Here is a 19,495-nt window from a genome sequence, read left to right as displayed (position 1 = left end):
ACAAATATAGTATTTATGACTCAGCGTTTGCTTGGTTGTGATACACTTCATCTGAATACAACTTTATGTTTCATGCATACACCAAGTCAAAGTATTTAAGCCAGTGGCCAAAAAACAGAACATCTGGGTTTTAGAGATGTTGATCACTTTCTTCAGTTTCTACCTTTCCGCCAAGAAAGCTTCCATCCATACGTCCAAGAGCTACATACTGACTTTATGACATAGCCTTAGACCAAAGCTTTTCCTACTTTCATCCTCTTGACAGCATGCTCTCTGACTAACAGCATGTGATATGCACTGCCGGGACATTTTATGGACGACATCATGAACATAACAAAACTTTCAGAAGGTAAAGAGTTTAAATAAGCAACAAAAATAACTGCTTCTACACCCTGCTGAAACAACCGACTTTGACCAACATGAACTTCCATACTGGTCCAGACTGGTTGGTGCTGGTCCAGGATCCAAAACATATGATATTGGACGTCTGATCACTGTACTAAAGTCTTACATTATGATTACTGTACAAAACATAAAGCTGTCTAAGTAAAACAACAATTTTCACTATTATAGTGAGCTGAACATGGAGCCTTGATCTTTTGAAACAGTAAAAAAGCAACATCTGGTATTAATTTTAGTAGATTTTTCTATATTTTTTGCAAACTCAACAAAACTGAGCACCACTGAAGGCTGGAATACACTACAGTTTGGATAAATCAATAGTAGTTGTCGAAAGTCAGAGTCAGTCTGCAGATCTGAGTTGTGTGCGATGGTCACAGACTCCAATTTTTTATCTTTAGACTATGATTCCATCCAGTTGGAGGAAATAAAACATGTTTGATATTCTCAGACAATTTTACAACACACATTGTTTCCATTTGTCAAGAATTCATTGTGATCAGAATGAAATTAAATGAATAAATAAATGAAGAGCTTGACTCACTTCTGCAGCGCTTGCCATCAGCTGTAAGCTGGTACCCACGTCTGCAGCGGCACTGGAAGTGAACTTGAGAAAGTTGGACACATTCATGCTCACAGCCTCCATTATTCACTGCACAGGATAGGACAGCTGAGGAAGGAATAAGGAATAAATGAAAGAATGTTAAGATTTTATATATACAGGTGCATCTCAAAAAGTTAGAATATCATGAAAAAGTTCTTTTTTTTGTAACTAATTTCAAAAACTGAAAATTTCATATATTCTAGATTCATAACATGTAAAGTGAAACATTTCAAAAGTTTTCCATTTTGATGATTAGAGCTTACAGGTCATGAAAGTCAAAAATCCAGTATCTCAAAATATTAGAATATTTCCTAAGATCAATCAAAAAACAGATTTGCAAAACAGAAAAGTTCTTCTTTAACGTATGTTCATTTATGCATTTAAAATTTGGTCGGCAGCACAAATTACAGCAAATTACTTGCTCCTAGCACGAATTACAGCATCAGTGAGGTGTGGCATGGAAGCGATCAGCCTGTGGCACTGCTGAGGCACTACTGAACCTTCAACTCATTTGAATATTGTTGGATCGACTGTATCTCATCTTTCTCTTGAAAATATCCCATAGATTCTCAATGGGGTTCAGGTCAGGCTTGTTGGCTGGCCAATCAAGCACAGTAATATCATGGCCAGCAAACCACTTGGAAGTGGTTTTGGCACTGTGGGCAGGTGCTAAAGTCCTGCTGGAAAATGAAATCAGCATCTCTATAAAGCTTGTCAGCAGATGATAGCATAAAGTGCTCCAAAATCACCTTGTAGATGGCTACATTGACTTTGGACTTGATAAAACACAGTGGACCAACACTAGCAGATGTCACGACACCCCAAATCATCACTGACTTTAGAAAGTCCACACTGGACTTCAAGCAGCTTAGATTCTGTGCCTCTCCAGTCTTCCTCCAGACTCTGGGACCTTGATTTCAACATGAAATTCAAAATTTACTTTTATCTGAAAAGAGGACTTTGGACTCCTCAGCAACAGTCCAATTAATTTTCTCCTTAGCCCCGGTAAGATGCTTCTGACGTTGTTTCTGTCTTCAGAAGTGGCTTGGTAGCCCTTTTCCTGAAGACGTCTGAGCATGGTGACTCTTGATTCGTTAACTCCATCTTCATTCTACTCTTTGTGAAGCTCTCCCAAGTGTTTGAATCAGCTTTGCTTGACAGTTTTCTCTTACATGTTTCACTTTACATGTAAAGAATCTAGAATACATTAAAGTTTCAGTTTTTGAAATGTTACAAACAAAAAATGAACTTTTTCAGTATATTCAAATTTTTTGAGATGCACCTGTATATCATTACTTCAGTGTCACGTGATCCTTCAGAAATCTATTCAAGAAACATTTATTATTATTATTATTATCAATATTTAAAACAGTTGAGTATATTTTTTTTCAGGATTCTTTGGTGAACAGAAAGGTCCAAAGATCAGCATTCATCTGAAAAAAAAAAGCTTTTGTAACATTATACACTATACCATTCAAAAGACTGAAGTCAGTATATGCATATATATATATTTTGGAAAATAATTTATAGAAATTAATACTTTTATTTAGCAAGGATACTTTAAATTGATCAAAAGTGATAGAAAACATTTATAATGCTACAAAAGGTTTCTATTTTAGATAAATGCTGTTCTTCTGAACTTTTTATTCATCAGAGAAACCTGAATCTACTCAACTGTTTTCAACATAATAATAACAATGTTTCTTAAACAGCGAATCAGAATATTGGAATCATTTCTGAAGGAGCATGTGACTGGAGTAAAGATGCTAAAAAAATCAGCTTTGAAATCACAGGAATAAATTACACTTTGAAATATATTCACATAGAAAACAGTCATTTTAAATAGTTAAACATTTTTTAAAAATGTGCTGTTTTTGCTGTACTTTGGATTAAATAAATGCAGGCTTGGTAAGCAGAAAAGACTTCTTCGAAAACATGAAAAATCTTACTGTTCAAAAACTTTTGATTGGTAGTGTATATTGTATTTTACACAGATAATGAATGATATTCAGTGCATTAAATTTCAAACAAATCCTGTCAGGCTTTTTTACGCTTTAATAGGACTATGCAGCGTAAGACATTAAACTGAAAAACAAATGTATTATTCTTGGAAGAAAATCATTTAAAAACGTCAGTACTTTGTTTGCATAAGCTTGCACTCACTTTATAAAATACTTTGCGGTAGCACCTTTGGCTTTAATTACATCAGTAACTCTGTTTATACTGGACTTAATGCAGCACATCTGGATTTTACCATTTTATCTTTAGTTTTCTTGCAGAAAAGTTCAAATTCCAAGAAGACTTCCAGTTCACAGTCCAGTGTGGTTCAGTTTACAGATTTGTTACACATCTGAAGCCTGTCCACTGACACCGACGCCATTCCAGGACACTGATCTTTCTTTTTATAAACATTTTCTGTTTCATCGGGCTGTGGGATTTGGTGAATCTTTCTGGTAGCTTTCTGGCAGCAGGCAGTAGTTTTGCAAAAAAGACATGTTTATATTTATTTTAATCTTATTTATTTTCATTTCATTATGTCATAACCGAGCACCTGGCCCTGCTAAAGACAAGCAGCCTATAACATTATGCTGCCGCCACAGCTGAATTTATTCAGTTAACTTGATAATTTATTTTTGAACATGATGTGCAAATGCTATTTAAGTGTGTAGATTTTATTATGCACTTTTATTCAAATTAGCGTATTTTAATATCCACTCAATAAATATTTTCTCTAACAATAGAAGAATGTGGAACAATCACTGAATGATCCTGTCAAAAGCATTCTTCACTAATCATCCAAAATAGTACCAAGCAATTATTTTCAGAAGCTAAATCATTTAGTGAAAACTGTTCTGGCGCATTTTTCATTTGCTCTCTGATGACTGATATGAAGCTGGAAAATGATGGAAAAACAAACAGTCTCTCATCGTACTCAAGTGTTTGGATTGTAATGCTTGGCGATGTTGCGACGTTCAAAAAGGATAGTCATCTCTGGACAGGAACCAATCATAATATCCAGTAAAATGCCACTAAATAGTTTTGTTCTGCACTATTTAAAAGCCATCTGGTGTGGAGATAAGGAAACGGTCAGTGTGAATGTTTGTGGACTTACACAAACTCTGAATGACCAGGAACCTGTGTAATCTTAGATCAGACAAGTTCAGGCTAAAGTCTGGTGCATTCACTCTTTCATTATCTCGTTTCTAATAATGCAGTGAGGGGCGGATGAGTACGACTTCTCCACCTTTTTCCTGTGAATGTTCACTCACCTCTTTCATCAAACTGGGTCAGACAAAGGTTACAGTTGAGCTCCAGATAAACACATAGTACAGTTAATGGAGTCTCAATTCACTGGCCATCTGATGTGTAATGCATTCACAAATGGCAGTGTTTTTCTGTAAGTCTGCTGTTGTGGATTTTGAGAATCTAATAATCACTATATTTCCAAATTTTGCAAGATAATACTCTAAAACACAAATCTTAAGGCACTGAAGACACTTACTGCCAAATGTCCTCAATGAACAGTCTATATTTCAGTAGTGAGACTAGATATATACTGCCATATCAGACATTTCAGTCATCCTCAACGTGGAGGAGTGAGTTTTCTGTCCTCGAAAGCCCTTCCATATAATATTTGCATACTGTCCAAAACACTGTCATACAGAATCCTATATAATCAGACAGTTGTCTCTCTTTTCAAATAAATTAGCAAATGAAAGTGATAATTTCTTGAAACAGGATATGTTTTTGAAGTGGTGTGATGGGAAAGCAGTTGAAAAAATGAAAAATCTTTACATTTTGGTTTTGAGGGTCTAATAAAGGATAATGAAAATATTTCTTTTGGCAGAAAACCCTAGGGTGAATTAGAAATAATTAAGGGTTTATCTGTCGGTCGTAATTCACAACTTAATGAGCTTCTGGCATGAGGTATCAGCGAGATTACCAACTTCTCAAATTACTGTTAACCAAAACTAAACGATCCTGGATAAAACGCTCACTGATTAATTAGCCGCATCTGTTTCTGGTTAATTCGAGTAGTGTGTTCCATCCCACTCAGATTGCGGTTCTATAGAAGAGTTAGTTTGATAGTGGAAAAAACTGATAAACGAGTCTAAAGCCTGACTGGAGCTCACAGCCCTGGACTCTTCAGGTCTCTTGGGAAGGTAAAAGATTTTGCTGCTGATTCAGCTAAACATGAACGGCATGCTGCTACTGCATCAGACTCTCAGCAAAGTGAACAGATCCCTGAATGCATCTGGAATATATATGTCATTTGCTGTTTTTCCATGTCAAACTGCCTTGGAAATTAAAAGGAATGTGTAAGGTTCAATACAAGTTGAGCTCAGTCATCAGAATTCTTTAGCGAATACAACAGCATTTTAGTACTGTTATTGTTAAACTAAACTGAAATAAAGCTGAAACAAATAAAATAAATACTAGACAAAATACTTCAACTTATATATATGTATTAGGCCTGTCAGTCAATTAAAATTTTTAATATAATTAATTACATGTGGTTTCGGATAATTAAAATCTAATAAATTTGACTGTGAAAATACCAAAAAAAGATTATTTAAAGTTATTTCTGTGTTAAATGATAAAGTATCAAGTAGACATTACAAATTGTAGCTTTAGGACGAAATATATTCTTTGATTAAACATAAAATTTATTACACATAAACATTTAGGTTGTAACAGCCTAATGTAAACTACTGAACATAAAAAAGAAGATCATTTAAGAAACATAAATATTTTTTGTTCATACACTGACTGGTAACCAAAACAGCTTCAAAATACCTTCTTTCATGTTCCACTAAGGAAAGGTTTTACTCATATGAGAGTGAGTAAATGATGACAGAATTATTTTTTTGTGAACTAAATTTAATGTTTTTATTTAAACACAACTGAGCTAGATTTGGGCTAGTTTTGAGGTGGATTTTGTTGTGAAAACCTGGCAACCCTGAAGCACGGATTCATTCAGAAACGAAACTGCTGTGTTGCTCAAAAACGCGCAACAATTCTGCTATGGCTTCAAAGGTAATATGTTCTCTGCAAAATTGGGCATAAGATTGTGTTTAAAATATAACACAATAGCAATTTCTTTTTTACTGAACTCACATTAAAGTTTGTGATAGATCGGGAGAAAATTAGCAATGGTGTCATAATGCTGCCCGTGTGATATGTGCTATATATAAATATGAGGCAAAACACATACAGGGGCATTTTTTTTGCACCAGTATCTTGAATTTTAGGGCATAACTGCATTTGTAGAGTTGTTGCTCTGCATCATATTTGTCAACAGACAACTATATGAAAAATAAGATGACCTACACGTCTGGGGGCGGGGCCAGTACATTAACTGTATTAAAATATTTGAATCACGTTATTTTTCATAACTAATTAATTAAGCTGAAGCGTTAAACGGACAGCCCTAATATTTATATATATATATACAAACAGTGCTGCTTGAAAGTTTGTGAACCCTTTTAAATGTGACCAAAAAGTTTATCAGATTTTCAGACAAGTTTTGAAAATTGACAAAGAGAACCCAATTAAACAAATGAGATCAAAATATATACTTTGTCATTTATTTCTTATGAAAAATTATCCAGCATTAAATATTTGGGAGTTGCAAAAGTATGCAATAGGATTAGCAGTTAATTTGAAGGTGAAATTAGAGTCTATCTGTTCAGAAGTGTTTTCAGTCAATAGGATGACAATTAGGTGTCAGTTTATGCCCTGTTTTATTTAAAGAACAGGGATCTATTAAAGTCTGATCATGTTTGTGAAAGTGAATCATGGCACAAACAAGGGAGATCTCTGAGGACCTCAGAAAAAGAGTTGTTGTTGCTCATCAGGCTGGAAAAGGTTACAAAACCATCTCTAAAGAGTTTGGACTTCACAAATCCACAGTCAGACAGATTGTGTACAAATCAAGGAAATTCTAGACCACAGTTACCACTCCAAAGCAAGATGTATAATAGTTTCCAAGGTTGCAAAGAACCCCAGGATAACTTCTAAGCAACTAAATGCCTTTCTCATATTGGTTAATGTTAAAGTTCATGAGTCCATGGTGTGTATGGCATGGTTGCAAGGAAAAAGCCACAAATCTCCAAAAAACACTGCCGCCTGTCTGCAGTTTGATAAAGATCATATGGACAAGTCAGAAGGCTACTGGAGAAATGTTTTATGGATGGACGAGACCAAAATATAATTTTTGGTTTAAATAAAAAGTGTTATGTTTGGAGAAAGAAAAACACTGCATTCCAGCATAAGAAGAACCTTATCCCATTTGTGAAACATGGTGGTGGCAGTATCATGGTTTGGGCCTGTTTTGCTGCATCACAACTTGCCATCATTTATGTAACGGTATGAAAATTTCTTATCACAATTATAGTGACCAAAATTATCACGATTATCAGTATTATCACGGTATTGTTCAAATTTACTGGAAATGTTCAAAAAGTACTGACAAATAAATCACTTCACCAAGTTTTATATTTAAAATCAACAAACAACAACTAAAATGACTTTTTGTTCACATAATCACTAAAACAACAACACTAGCCTACCAGTGACATCCGGATTTTAAATGACAACATGACTGACAACAGTTTAACTAATAGCATGTTCAAATATCCAATGTAAACTTTCAAATGAAGCTGTGAAAATGTTTCATAAAAAGATAACCCTCACATTTCAGCCTTTAAATAAAGAAAAGGGTTAAGTCAAAATAATAATTTATTTAATAAATGATTATATGTATTTTATCGGTTCCATAAATAATCTAGATAACTGGTTTGAATTGTTTAAATGTGTAGAATCCACTTAAGCTTGTTTTTCATCAACCAGTCAAAATTCGGTGCGTTTTTTGGCCAGATAAAAACTGCACACAAGCTGAATGTGAATGTAAGGCCCTGTTTACACTAGTGCGTTTTCGTTTTAAAATAAAAACGATCCTCGTCTACACTAGTGATGGGTCGTTCTTGAGCGATTCGTTCATTTTGAACGAATCTTTAATGTGACTCGGGACGAACGAGTCGCCTCGGGGAGTGATTCGTTCAGTCGCGCATGCGCAACATCCTATTAGGTTCTGTACTGGAATTAGTTCACCTGTTTTAGAGTCGTTCGTTCACCTTATGGGGCTGTCACGTGATGAACGAACGACTCAAACCCGAAGACTCAAAAGATGAACTAATCAATTCTCCTTCCGGCTCAGGCTGCATAGGTTAACATTACAGGGCTGTCACGTGATGAACGAACGACTCAAACCCGAAGACTCAAAAGATGAACTAATCAATTCTCCTTCCGGCTCAGGCTGCATAGGTTAACATTACGGGGATGTCACGTGATGAACGAACGACTCAAACCCGAAGACTCAAAAGATGAACTAATCAATTCTCCTTCCGGCTCAGGCTGCATAGGTTAACATTACGGGGCTGTCACGTGATGAACGAACGACTCAAACCCGAAAACTTGTCAGATAAGAGGCGAGGTGAGCGAATCATAGACTAAAGACCCAGGTAAACAATGAATTAATCTTTTCTGTTTCTTATAGCATTATAGTTTTGTTTTGTTTGTAGTGTGATCAACGTTTGTGTAAGCAGTAGATGTGTTAGGGAGGTAAAACGTAACATTTTAATTATATTTTGCTAAAATGAACGAAATGACTCGAAAAAAGATTCGTTCATTTTGCTGAACGAGACTCAAAGGACCGAGTCGGTAAAATAATCCGAACTTCCCATCACTAGTCTACACTAGCGTTTTCTTTGCATTTTAGAAACGATCTCCGTCTACACTATACAACCGAATAGCGCATGTCACATGACCATTCACGCAGGTACAACCATAGATATTTATAGGTAGATGCCAGACGCACCTATGTGCTTGGAAGTCGAATGATGAATCTACCTGCACATATCAATGGGTCTGTATAGGTACAACAGTGAGCATGATGTTACTGTTTACACGTTACAGTCATCATGTGGGCAGCCACGCCGTTGTTTTTAAAAGTCTCCGTTTTGGTCCGTTTACACTGAAACGCAGCCCCGGAGTTTTCAATGGGATCTGCAGCGTTTTCAAATGTCTCCGTTTTCGAGGGTTGAAATGGCGGAGTAGTGTAAACAACAGGCGTGACCATAGCAAGAGTTATGCGTTTTAAACATAGACTGTAAAAAATATGGACGTAGTGTCCGTGACGTCACCCATAGGTTTCTGAAGAGCATTTTTGAAGCTTTTAGTGGGCGGGAGTCGGCTGTCGCCATCTTGGAATCGCGTCACTGCACGTCACTCCCGGATAATCGAAAATGGGCAAAGAGGCAGGACGTGGGTGGAGCGCGACAGTGGTGACAGCAGCGCAAACCACCTGTCACTCAAGTGGCCACGCCCTAAATTATGACAAAGTATATATGTCACCAAAGTATATATGTCTTCGAGTGGATTCTCTTTGTCAACTTTAAGGACTTGTGAAAATCTAATGATGTTTCTAAAGGGTTCACAAACTTTCAAGCAGCACTATATATTTTGTTAATATTTTTCCTGTAAAAAAAAGACAAACATACAAAAAAAGCAAAATATTTAATGTCACAGATGTATATTTACTGAGTAATCCACTGTTTTGTAGAGGGCGATCAAAATGACTATTTTCACCTGAGATTTGGAGACAATTTACAGGGGTGTAAAAATGACTTTAGAAAGCTGGCAGCATCATTATTTTATTTTTACACAGAGATTGGTAGGTCTTTTAGCAAAATCTGTTGATTTTATCAATCATTGTTTCATTATATGCCCACAGTGACAGTTCAAAAATGACAAAAAGCACTTCTTGTGTTTTTTTCACTCAAGTTTGCATGCATGTAACCCAAGAAGTATTAAATATATCCTAATATCCTTTTATATTCTGGTTCTTAACAAACTTTCCTTTATGTATCTTAATTTTAAATGCCCTTGATGGTTCAGTCCCAGACATATGGAGATCTTAATGCGGCTCCATGAGTAAACTGGAGAGTTGTACACATTCAGCGGTCAAGAACCAAATGTGGGTCAGTTCACACAGATATTTCTGTAAAAGAAAAATAACTGAAGAACAAATCATTTTTACATCATTTTTAAAAAGAGTCCCAATTTCACCCCAAGAGCACAAACAGAAAAACAGAAAATTATAACCATATTACAAGGAAAGAAAGCTATACCATTTCCAAGTAATTTCCAAATGAAAGCCTTTTTCAGTTGACATGTGGTATCCCAGGTGGAAGATGAATCACAGGGCTTATTATGCGGCATGGCATTGGCTTTGAAGAAGGTATTTAACTGGACTCTTCATACGGAATTTTTATTTACTATGTTTGGCTTAAAGTTTCTATAAAGAAATTCCTCAGCTCTGGAATGGTGCTATACAAAACACACTGTTTTTGTTGCCACATATTTAAAAAGCAAGACCCCTTTCCAAACACTATTAGCTAAACTGATATGTTCTCCATTTACCCAGGGTTTTCCTTTGAAAACTAAATTGTTTGGTTTCACCTGACACCTTCTACACCACAGTCACTTTTGAATAGCTGGATGTGATGGTTTGATAGCAGGCCTGGCAAGGGAACAGTTGAGTCCTGATCTGGTCTATCTCAAAGGTCCATCACAAACTCACCGTGACAAGACCTGTACAGTACAGAAGAGCAGCAAACATTCCACTATTAAGAAAACAAGAGGCTCTTTGATATCCTCTCATACACAGAGCTCAAGGTAGGGACCCCTGCTAGCTTTGAAGAGAAACCCTTTCTAAGCAAATTTTTCTTAGGCCATGATGATTACAGCCTCTAAACCTTTGGATGCAGGCCAGTCTGTCAGCGACCTCTCACGACCCCTGAACGACTCACCTATGCAGGTGCGTCCGTCAATGTGCAGACGAAACCCCGGGTTGCACTCGCAGTAGTACGAGCCTCTGGTGTTCACACACTTATGCTGGCAGCCTCCGTTGTGAACCTGGCACTCGTCAATATCTGAGAAGGAAAGAGCAAACAAATGAGGCCACATGTTGGAAAGTGGTTTGATTCATAGTTTTCAAAGCGTTCACCTACGAAAACAAAGCGTAAGTCATTCTAACTTTCTAAATGAATTTATCCACTCCAAGGCATACGCAAAACCGTTTATTTTGCTGTCAGATGCTGTTCAAGTTCTTTGTAAATGAAGTCTCTCTAACATCCAAAATCAACAGCTGGCAGCTGACACCGTTGATATACTGAATCAAAAGCAAACTTCCTTGTAAGACAAACTTTTTCTTTTGATCAAATTGAGGCAATATTTTGTCTGTATTCACACGTTTTATAGGGACATTACATAGAATTCCATGATTTTTATACAAGTTAAAAAAATAAATAAAAATATGAGGGTGTGTAAATGTTGACAGTTTCATTTTGGGGGGACCTATCCCTTTAAAACAGCTTGTTAGCAACTCAAAATGTTATTAGATTAAATGAACTTTTGAAAATGTTTAAGTGAATAAGCTTTTTGTGTCCTGTCTGACTCAGGCCATGTCTTGCAGTCACGCTGACCTTTAAAGTAGCATTACCAATGCTTCATTTAATTACAGTAACAGAACTTTTCCCAAAGTAAAACGATCAGGTAAGGATCAATTTCGACAATTTGAAACGCAGGATTCATTTTGGTTAACTATGTATGGTGCATTAAAAGGTCAAAACACTGCCATAAAATATGGCAGCAATATAATTTAAATGAGTTTGAATAGATCTGACATTTGGAAAGAAAAAGCACATAGTTGATGCAAGTTTGCTATTTGTTTCTTTGGAATCTAAAGGAAAATTAAGGGTGATTATAATTTAATATTAGTTAGAGAATTAATAAATAATAGTTTAATACAGTTGAGGTTAAAAGTTTACATACACCTTGCAGATTCTGCAAAATGGGATCATACAAAATGCATGTTATTTTTTTATTTAGTACTGGCCTGAATAAGATATTTCACATAAAAGACATTTATATATAGTCCACAAGAGAAAAGGATAGTTGAATTTATAAAAATGACCCTGTTCAAAAGTTGTCTTAATACTGTGTTGTTACCTGAATGATCTACAGCTGTGTTTTTGTTCAGTGATAGTTGTCCATGAGCCCATTGTTTGTCCTGAATAGTTAAACTGCCTGCTGTTCTTCAGAAAAATCCTTCAGGTCCCACAAATTCTTTGGTTTTTCAGCATTTTTGTGTATTTGATTTTGAGATGCATCTTTTCACACTAAGAACAGCTGAGGAACTCATATGCAACTATTACTGAAGGTTTAAACACTCACTGATGTCCTTAAAGGAAAAACAATGCATTAAGAACCGGGGGGTGAAAACTTTCTGAATTCAAAGATCAGTGCAAATTTAATTTATTTTGTCTTCTGGGAAACATGTAAGTATCTTCTGTAGCTTCTGAAGGGCAGTACTAAATGAAAAAACATGATATTTAGGCAAAATAATAAACATCTTCATTCTGTTCAAAAGTTTTCACCCCCGGCTCTTAATGCATGGTTTTACCTTCTGGAGCATCAGTGAGCATTTGAACCTTCTATAATAGTTGCATATGAGTCTCTCAGTTGTCCTCAGAGTGAAAATATGGATCTCAAAATCATACAGTCATTGTTGAAAAGGGTTCAAATACACAAAAATGCTGAAAGTGAATTTGTGGGACCTGAAGGATTTTTCTGAAGAACAGCGGGCAGTTTAACTGTTCAGGACAAAACAGGGACTCATGAACAAGTATGACTAAAAAAAAACACACACACACAGCTGTGGATCATTCAGGTAACAACACAGTATTAAGAATCAAGCGTACGTAAACTTTTGAACGGGGTCATTGTTATAAATTAAAGTATTATTTTCTCTTGCAGACTATATGTAAACATAATGTTTTATTCAGATCAGTACTAAATAAAATAATTTAAAAAAACATGCATTTGCATGATTCTGCAAGGTGCATGTAAACTTATGACCTCAACTGTAAATTGTTCACACACACACAACACAACACAAAATGCTATAATTTATATAAAATTTAAATTTAATTATTATAAAGAAACTTCTATTTTTGCATTCCACTGAAAAACTAAGAGTATTAGGGGTTTGAGTGTAAATAATGACTACATTTTCATTTTTATTATAACTACTCCATTCACATACTCCCTTCACAGATCTGCTTGTCCTATAGTTTTATGTATCTTTCCAAAAGATACAGCCGACTGGCCAATATTCTGTAAGCAAGAATTATTTCCAGGACAAATTATAGCAGTACATTAAAATATAGTTACTGTAAAGCCAGAGAGGCTTTTAGCTGTTAGATGCAAGGCAAAAACAGAATAATCCAAGGTGGGAACAACTGAATGTATGAGTTACTGTAAACTATAATGAGGTGTCCCCATAACTGCTTACATTTTGGAGATAAATTTAAACAAACCAGGCTTTTTTATGCATTAAATAGTCCAGTCTGAACTCCACAAGTACTCCTACTGTTATAAAATACACTCCTGTGAAGAATTAATGTGTGAACGATGTCTTTCTGGGTCTTGAATGTGTCAGTTGCGTTGCTCTTTATGCAGGGCCAGAAAGTTCTCGGATTTCACCAAAAATATCTTAATTTCTGTTACAAAGAAGAACGAAGGTCTTACAGGTTTGGAACGACATGAGGGTGAGTAATTAAAGACAGAAATTGCGTTTTTGGTTGAACTATCCCTTTGAGTTAATATAAGCAGGAAATATTTGGGACCATTATGTACCATTCATCTTCAGATCATCATATGTGTCTAAAAACTTAGTTAGCTTTTTGTAAGTCATGCCTTAAAAGATCATCTCAAGCAGCCAAACCACTAACAAGGAAGATGGAAGTGATGGTCCACTTGACTGCAGTGGTTTTACTGATTAAGACTGAACCTTAAAACTTTAAACCAGGCATTTAGACAGACCGTTTGACCCTGAGCAGTTCCGTTTAATGCAAGTGCTTTGATTAAGTGCAAATAAAGGCCCACTATGAATAACATGCTAAATATGCTAGCCCACAGAAGAAGTATTTTAGATTGAAGATTTATAATAATTATAATAGTACATCAATATTGTAATGTTGTGTCTTGTTGCTAGCCAGATTTTTGTCTTCATTGAAACGAACTGTTGTTTTTAGCAAAAGCTTAAAGCTAATCTACACATTTAAATGTCAAATCTGTATTTTATGTCCATATATTTATTTATTTGGTAAGAAGCCATGAAATAAGTGGGATAATGTCCAGTCAGCCGGTCATTATCCTAAAATAAACCCCTTCAGGGTGAGCAGAGTGGAGCGACTGGCTGTATATTATCTCTTAATTATTTAAACCACAATGACATATAACAACAATCTGGTTTAGATTTGGAAGACGGTTACAGCAGCAGTTATAGGCTGATTTTCAGTATTTCAATATGCAGTTTAACAATATGCAGTTTAAATAGCTGTTACTAATGATGGATAATTTCTGTTTTGTCGCCAGACAAACAAAGACACTGCAAATGGAATGTAATAACATAGAGCCAAGAACTAGATGAAATCCATATTTGATTTAGAACAAACAAGTAATTATCTGACACAAGGCACACATGCTTGATTAAAACATAAACAGAGGACAAAACAGCTCCATGAATATATATATATATATATAAAAAAAAAAAAAAAAAATCCAGTGCTGAAACAATCTTCAATCAGAAATCGCTAGTTAATTTCACAAATAATTACAAAGAACTTTTCCCAGTCTGTGCTTAAAGGGCAAGTTTGCCAACTTTCAACCAGCTTTGTATTGCTATAATGTCATGTAAGCAAACAATGTATACTTGCTCACAGATCAAGCCTGGTGCATTATGGGTGTTGAGGTATTCCTACCTTTTTTTCCTACCCACAGCCAACTTTTCTTAGAGATAGTATACAAAACATGATAATTCTGTCATTAATTACTCACCCTCACGTCGTTCCAAATCCATAAGACCTTTGTTCATCTTCAGAACACAAATTAAGATATTTTTGAGGAAATCCAAGACAGCATACACAGCAATGTGACTGACACGTTCAAGGTCCAGAAAGATAGTAAAGACAAAAACAAAACAACTTGTTTCTCAAAATACCTTAGTCCGAAGGTCTTACGGTTTTGGAACGACATGAGGGCGAGTAATTAATGACAGAATTTTCATTTTTGCGTGGCAACAGCCAAAAAAAAAAAAAAAAAAAAGATAAGATACTGTGAAGATAATCAAGACCACCTGTTCAGGAGAGCCTGAAGGAACCTTAATTACAAGTGCTGTACACAGCCCAGACAGAAGAGGAACTGTGGTCCATTCACAGCAGCAGAGTGTAAATAAATAAGATTTTAAACCAGACTTCTAAAATACAGCAATTCATATGAGAGCCCAGATGTGGAGCCAGCAGCAGCCCTTGGGCTCTCTACAGACCCCTGCAATTCATCACAGAATGCAGGAAAACTTTGAAATTGTGTTTAATTTAGATAAATGTGCTAATAATTAAATTATCAGACAATTTATTTGAAAAAATCATTATTTCAGAATCGTATTTTGTTTTGTTCCAACTTCAAAATAATCCTACATCGCTGCAGAAGTACCGACCCAGTGTTTACAAAGTGAAAATGCAATGAAGTACGTGAGTTTTTTGACATACCCTAACTGTATTGACCCGGATTACACAGAGTATGCATGCGCATCACAGAGCTAGACAAGACGAGCATCTGAAGTTAAGATGTATATTGTTTTGTTTTTTTTTTAGAAAATGACTAATCGTTTCACTAGATAAGGCTCTTATTTCTCGGCTGGGACCGTTTAGAGCCCTTTGAAGCTGCATTAAAACTCACATGCACCATAGAAGTGCACTCAAAAAAACATAATTTCTACATTACATTATCTGTAATTTTTTGTTCTGGATGTGAACTTCTCTTTTAAAACTGTTTATTCACAGGTTAAAATCTCAGAACTTCTATGGGACTTAGACTTAAAGGTAAAACCCACATTTCAACCAAAAAAATGAATGTTATGTTGTTTGGTCCTCAAAGTCCTGCAGTTATGTGAGGTGCAGCTGGGACACTGCAACTGAATCAAAAGGTAAAATCAACGACATATGTGAGCTTGAACTCCTCAGGTCTCATGTTTAAAATAACAACTGCTTCTTATCACGATAACCTCTGAAACACCGAGTTAAGATCACAGACCTTTGCTTTTTAGTTTAAAAAAGATCTGGCGTGATATCATAGATGCAAGCCACGCTTTAATCTTGCATTACTACCTGCATCACTGACATTACAGGCTTGTGTGAAGACTGTCCCAGGTAAGCGCAGCTTAAAAATGCGTGGCTCTGTGGTGCCAGAAACTAAGTCTGTCTTCCACATTGTTGGAGTAAAGAGGCACATCAAATAGCAAATAAGAAAGCAAAATGTTAGTCCAGCATTCATAAATAAAGAGGATCAGAGGAATTCTTAAGAATGAAAAATAATGGACATCTCTGACTGCAGACTGATTATGCCAAGCAGCCTCCCTTTAATCCAAAACACGTTTCTCCTTAATCTTACATTCCGTGTAAGAGAGCATTACCCTGGAGCACATTCATTCAAGATCAGCTCTCCGTTTAAGGTCATTAAGGAAACCTTGGAACCTCAAAATTGGAAAATTTTTATATTTAACAAAAAGATAAGTCCTGGATTAAGCCAAAAATTCCACTAGTTCTAACTGCAAGAAGTTGCAAAATACACCACAGCTGGGAAAAAATTGCGGTCAGCTTTTTTTTTATTAAGTTCTTTTATTTAGTAAGGATGCATTAAATTGACAGTAAAGACAATATTATAAACAATTTAAAATAAATGCTGTTCTGATGAAATGAGTTTACACTTTTGTCTCACATCTTACATTGAAGATTCTGTAAATCACCAATTTGGCAGAGAGAGAAAGAATGTAAGTTGAAGACACTTGTATATGCCAGAGCATTCTTGTCTACCTAAATAATTTCTATGATTTTAGTGTGTGTCATCTTAATAGGTGGTGCAGAAAATGTAACCCTGATGGTCTTATGAAACTCACTAATCCCAAAGACTTTAGAAATCATCCCTTATATGCAAAACAGACCTTATTTTTTATCAAATGAATAACAGGCATGGTGAAAAATGCAATTTTCTTACTTTATCAAAAGTTATTACTTTAATGAATTCTAGAATGACAAATGCTGTAAGCTAAAGTTAGCTTACTCTGGTAAAGAAAACTTAAGGTTTCAGTGACTGGTAATGTTCTGACAATCTCATTTACACCCTTGATTTAAAGCAAATCCACAAATCCAATTCTAGAAATGATTTTTCAACACAGCTTAAAGTCTTTGTCACGCAAAAGTGCAAGTGAAATATTACTTGAAAAGACAAAGCTGTCAAAATGACAATTTTAATTAGTTGCAGGTTCTTAAAACTGACATCCAAACATTGGTTGTTCTTATAGTATTTGGCAAAGACTAATGTACCAGCCTATTATTTGTTTTGTTACACATCTGACATCTGTTCAGAGTGGAGTGAAGGCATTATCGTCTCCATTCCTTCACGGTGAATTATGAGTGCTGAAAGAAGCCCCGTTAGTCACAGCCAAAATGTTACCAAATCGTACAGCCCGACTGAGTTCTGTCCCAGAATTTCTCTGAATTGATACAGCCATTAAACTAATGCGTTCCACTACATTCCAGGTCTCTCAGAAGGATCTCTCAGAAGTAAAACAACATGAAAATCATAAAACAAATTAGCAAAAGCCTGAAAATATAATGCTAACATGTTATTTTCTTCACCAGGCAGACTCAGTTCACTGAATCAAGTGAATCAATTTACAGTGAATCCAGTAACACTCACCTCCCCCCAGGTGTCCTGTGTTGTATCCCTGATAGCCGTTAAAGCAGGTGTAGCAGTTTCTGTGATAGTAGCGGTAACGTGTATTCCCAGCAGCCAAACATGGGACCATCTGACTCCAGAAAGTAAATATGAGCACTAACCTCAGCCAATCGGACGGCATTGTTCAAGTGCAATGTGTTATACCCCTCACTCAAACAGAAGGAAATAAGCTCATGCGAACAAAACAGGATAAACACACTCTCAGCATGTCCATTATGCAACAGGAGAGAACAACTGCTGCTGTGGGCTTGAGTAGCTATTTAAATAAGCTGTGTGTCCTGGCATCAGAATCAACTCATTTCATTCTCTCTCTCTCTTTCTCTCTAGGCATTGACAGACATGTAGTTTCTCGTGGCTCTGTCTCTCCTATTATGTCTCCATCGCCTGGGTCCAGGGCAGGTCTCCACAGTCCCACCCTCCTGTCTGTCTCTGCTCCTCCCTCCTCCTCTCTTAGGTATTGATGCTGAGAAGTTTACCAAATGTTATATAAAAAGTCCAAAACAAAACAGTGAACAGTGGAGATTTTCGGTGGAGATTTTGGATGAAATATTAACTTTTGTTCGTGTTTGCATACAGTAGATGTGTCGTGAACATAACCACCCTACGATAAAATCCTTTCACTTCGTTTCTTAATTCCACAAAAAACCTAAAGCCTCAATTATCAAGACATTTTGATTTTCTGAGCAGGATGACATCATACTGCTCAGGCCCTGCCCACGATCGCTGATAGACTGTCCTGTATTAGCATATTTCCGCCCTCAGTTGGTTGTATGCTGTTCGCCATTTTCATTTGCAGCCTTATGTTAAACTGATTTAAATTACTTTTTTCCCCACATCAATTTACATTCCATACACCATAGTGACAAAGCAAAAAACGGATTTGTGACAACTTTGCAAATTTATTAAAAATAAAACACTGAAATAAGTACATTGCATAAGTATTCATACCCTTAACTCAGTATTTAGTTGAAGCACCTTTGCAGCCTCAGGTCTTTTTGGGTATGATGCAACAAGTTATGCACATCTGCATTTGGCATTTATCTGCCATTCTTCACCTCACCTCTTCACCTCTCGATGGGGGCTGGCAAACATTTTCAGGTTTCTCCATAAATATTTGATAGCGTTCAAGCCAAGGCTCTGGCTGGGCCACTCAAGGAAATTCACAGAGATGTCTATAAGCCACTTTTGCTGTGTTCTTAGGGTCATTGTCCTGTTGGAAGGTGAACCTTCTGCCCAGTCCCACAGCATGAGGCTGCTACAAGCACACTTTACTGTTGGGATGCCATGTGTAGGTGATGAGCAGTGCTTGTTTTCCTTCAAACATGATGCCTGGAATTGAGGTTCAACAGACCAAAGAATCTTGTTTCTCACAAGCTGAGGGTTCTTTAGGTGCTTTTTTGCAGATTCCAAGTGGGCTTTTATGTCTTCACTTAGGATTGAGTTTGGCCACACCGCTATAAAGACCAGATTGGAGGAGTATTGCAGTGATGTTTGTCCTTCCGTAAGTTTCTTCCATCTGCATATATGATCATGGAGCTAAACTAGAGTGACCATCAACTTCTTTGTCTC

General features: G+C 36.2%; 1 protein-coding gene across 2 annotated transcripts in view; it reads right to left on the bottom strand.

The window, feature by feature from the left end:
* megf6a (multiple EGF-like-domains 6a) overlaps window positions 1–19,495 on the bottom strand; it is an 80,683-nt gene that overhangs the window by 32,579 nt on the left and 28,609 nt on the right. Inside the window, exons 1-3 of one of the 2 annotated variants that reach the window (XM_051096370.1) lie at window positions 17,888–18,276; window positions 10,876–10,998; window positions 944–1,069 (exon numbers count right to left, since the gene is read on the bottom strand). In XM_051096370.1, the coding sequence (XP_050952327.1) occupies window positions 944–1,069; window positions 10,876–10,998; window positions 17,888–18,047 (409 nt within the window). In that variant the 5' untranslated portion in view covers window positions 18,048–18,276. Of the gene's footprint in view, window positions 1–943; window positions 1,070–10,875; window positions 10,999–17,887; window positions 18,277–19,495 lie in introns of those variants that run through there. The other variant, XM_051096369.1, reaches the window with a different exon arrangement.

Source organism: Labeo rohita, chromosome 23 (genome assembly GCF_022985175.1).
Source record: "Labeo rohita strain BAU-BD-2019 chromosome 23, IGBB_LRoh.1.0, whole genome shotgun sequence".
Taxonomy (NCBI): Eukaryota; Metazoa; Chordata; class Actinopteri; order Cypriniformes; family Cyprinidae; genus Labeo; species Labeo rohita.
Note: the sequence above shows the minus strand (reverse complement) of the source record. Positions and strands in the feature narration are given on the sequence as shown.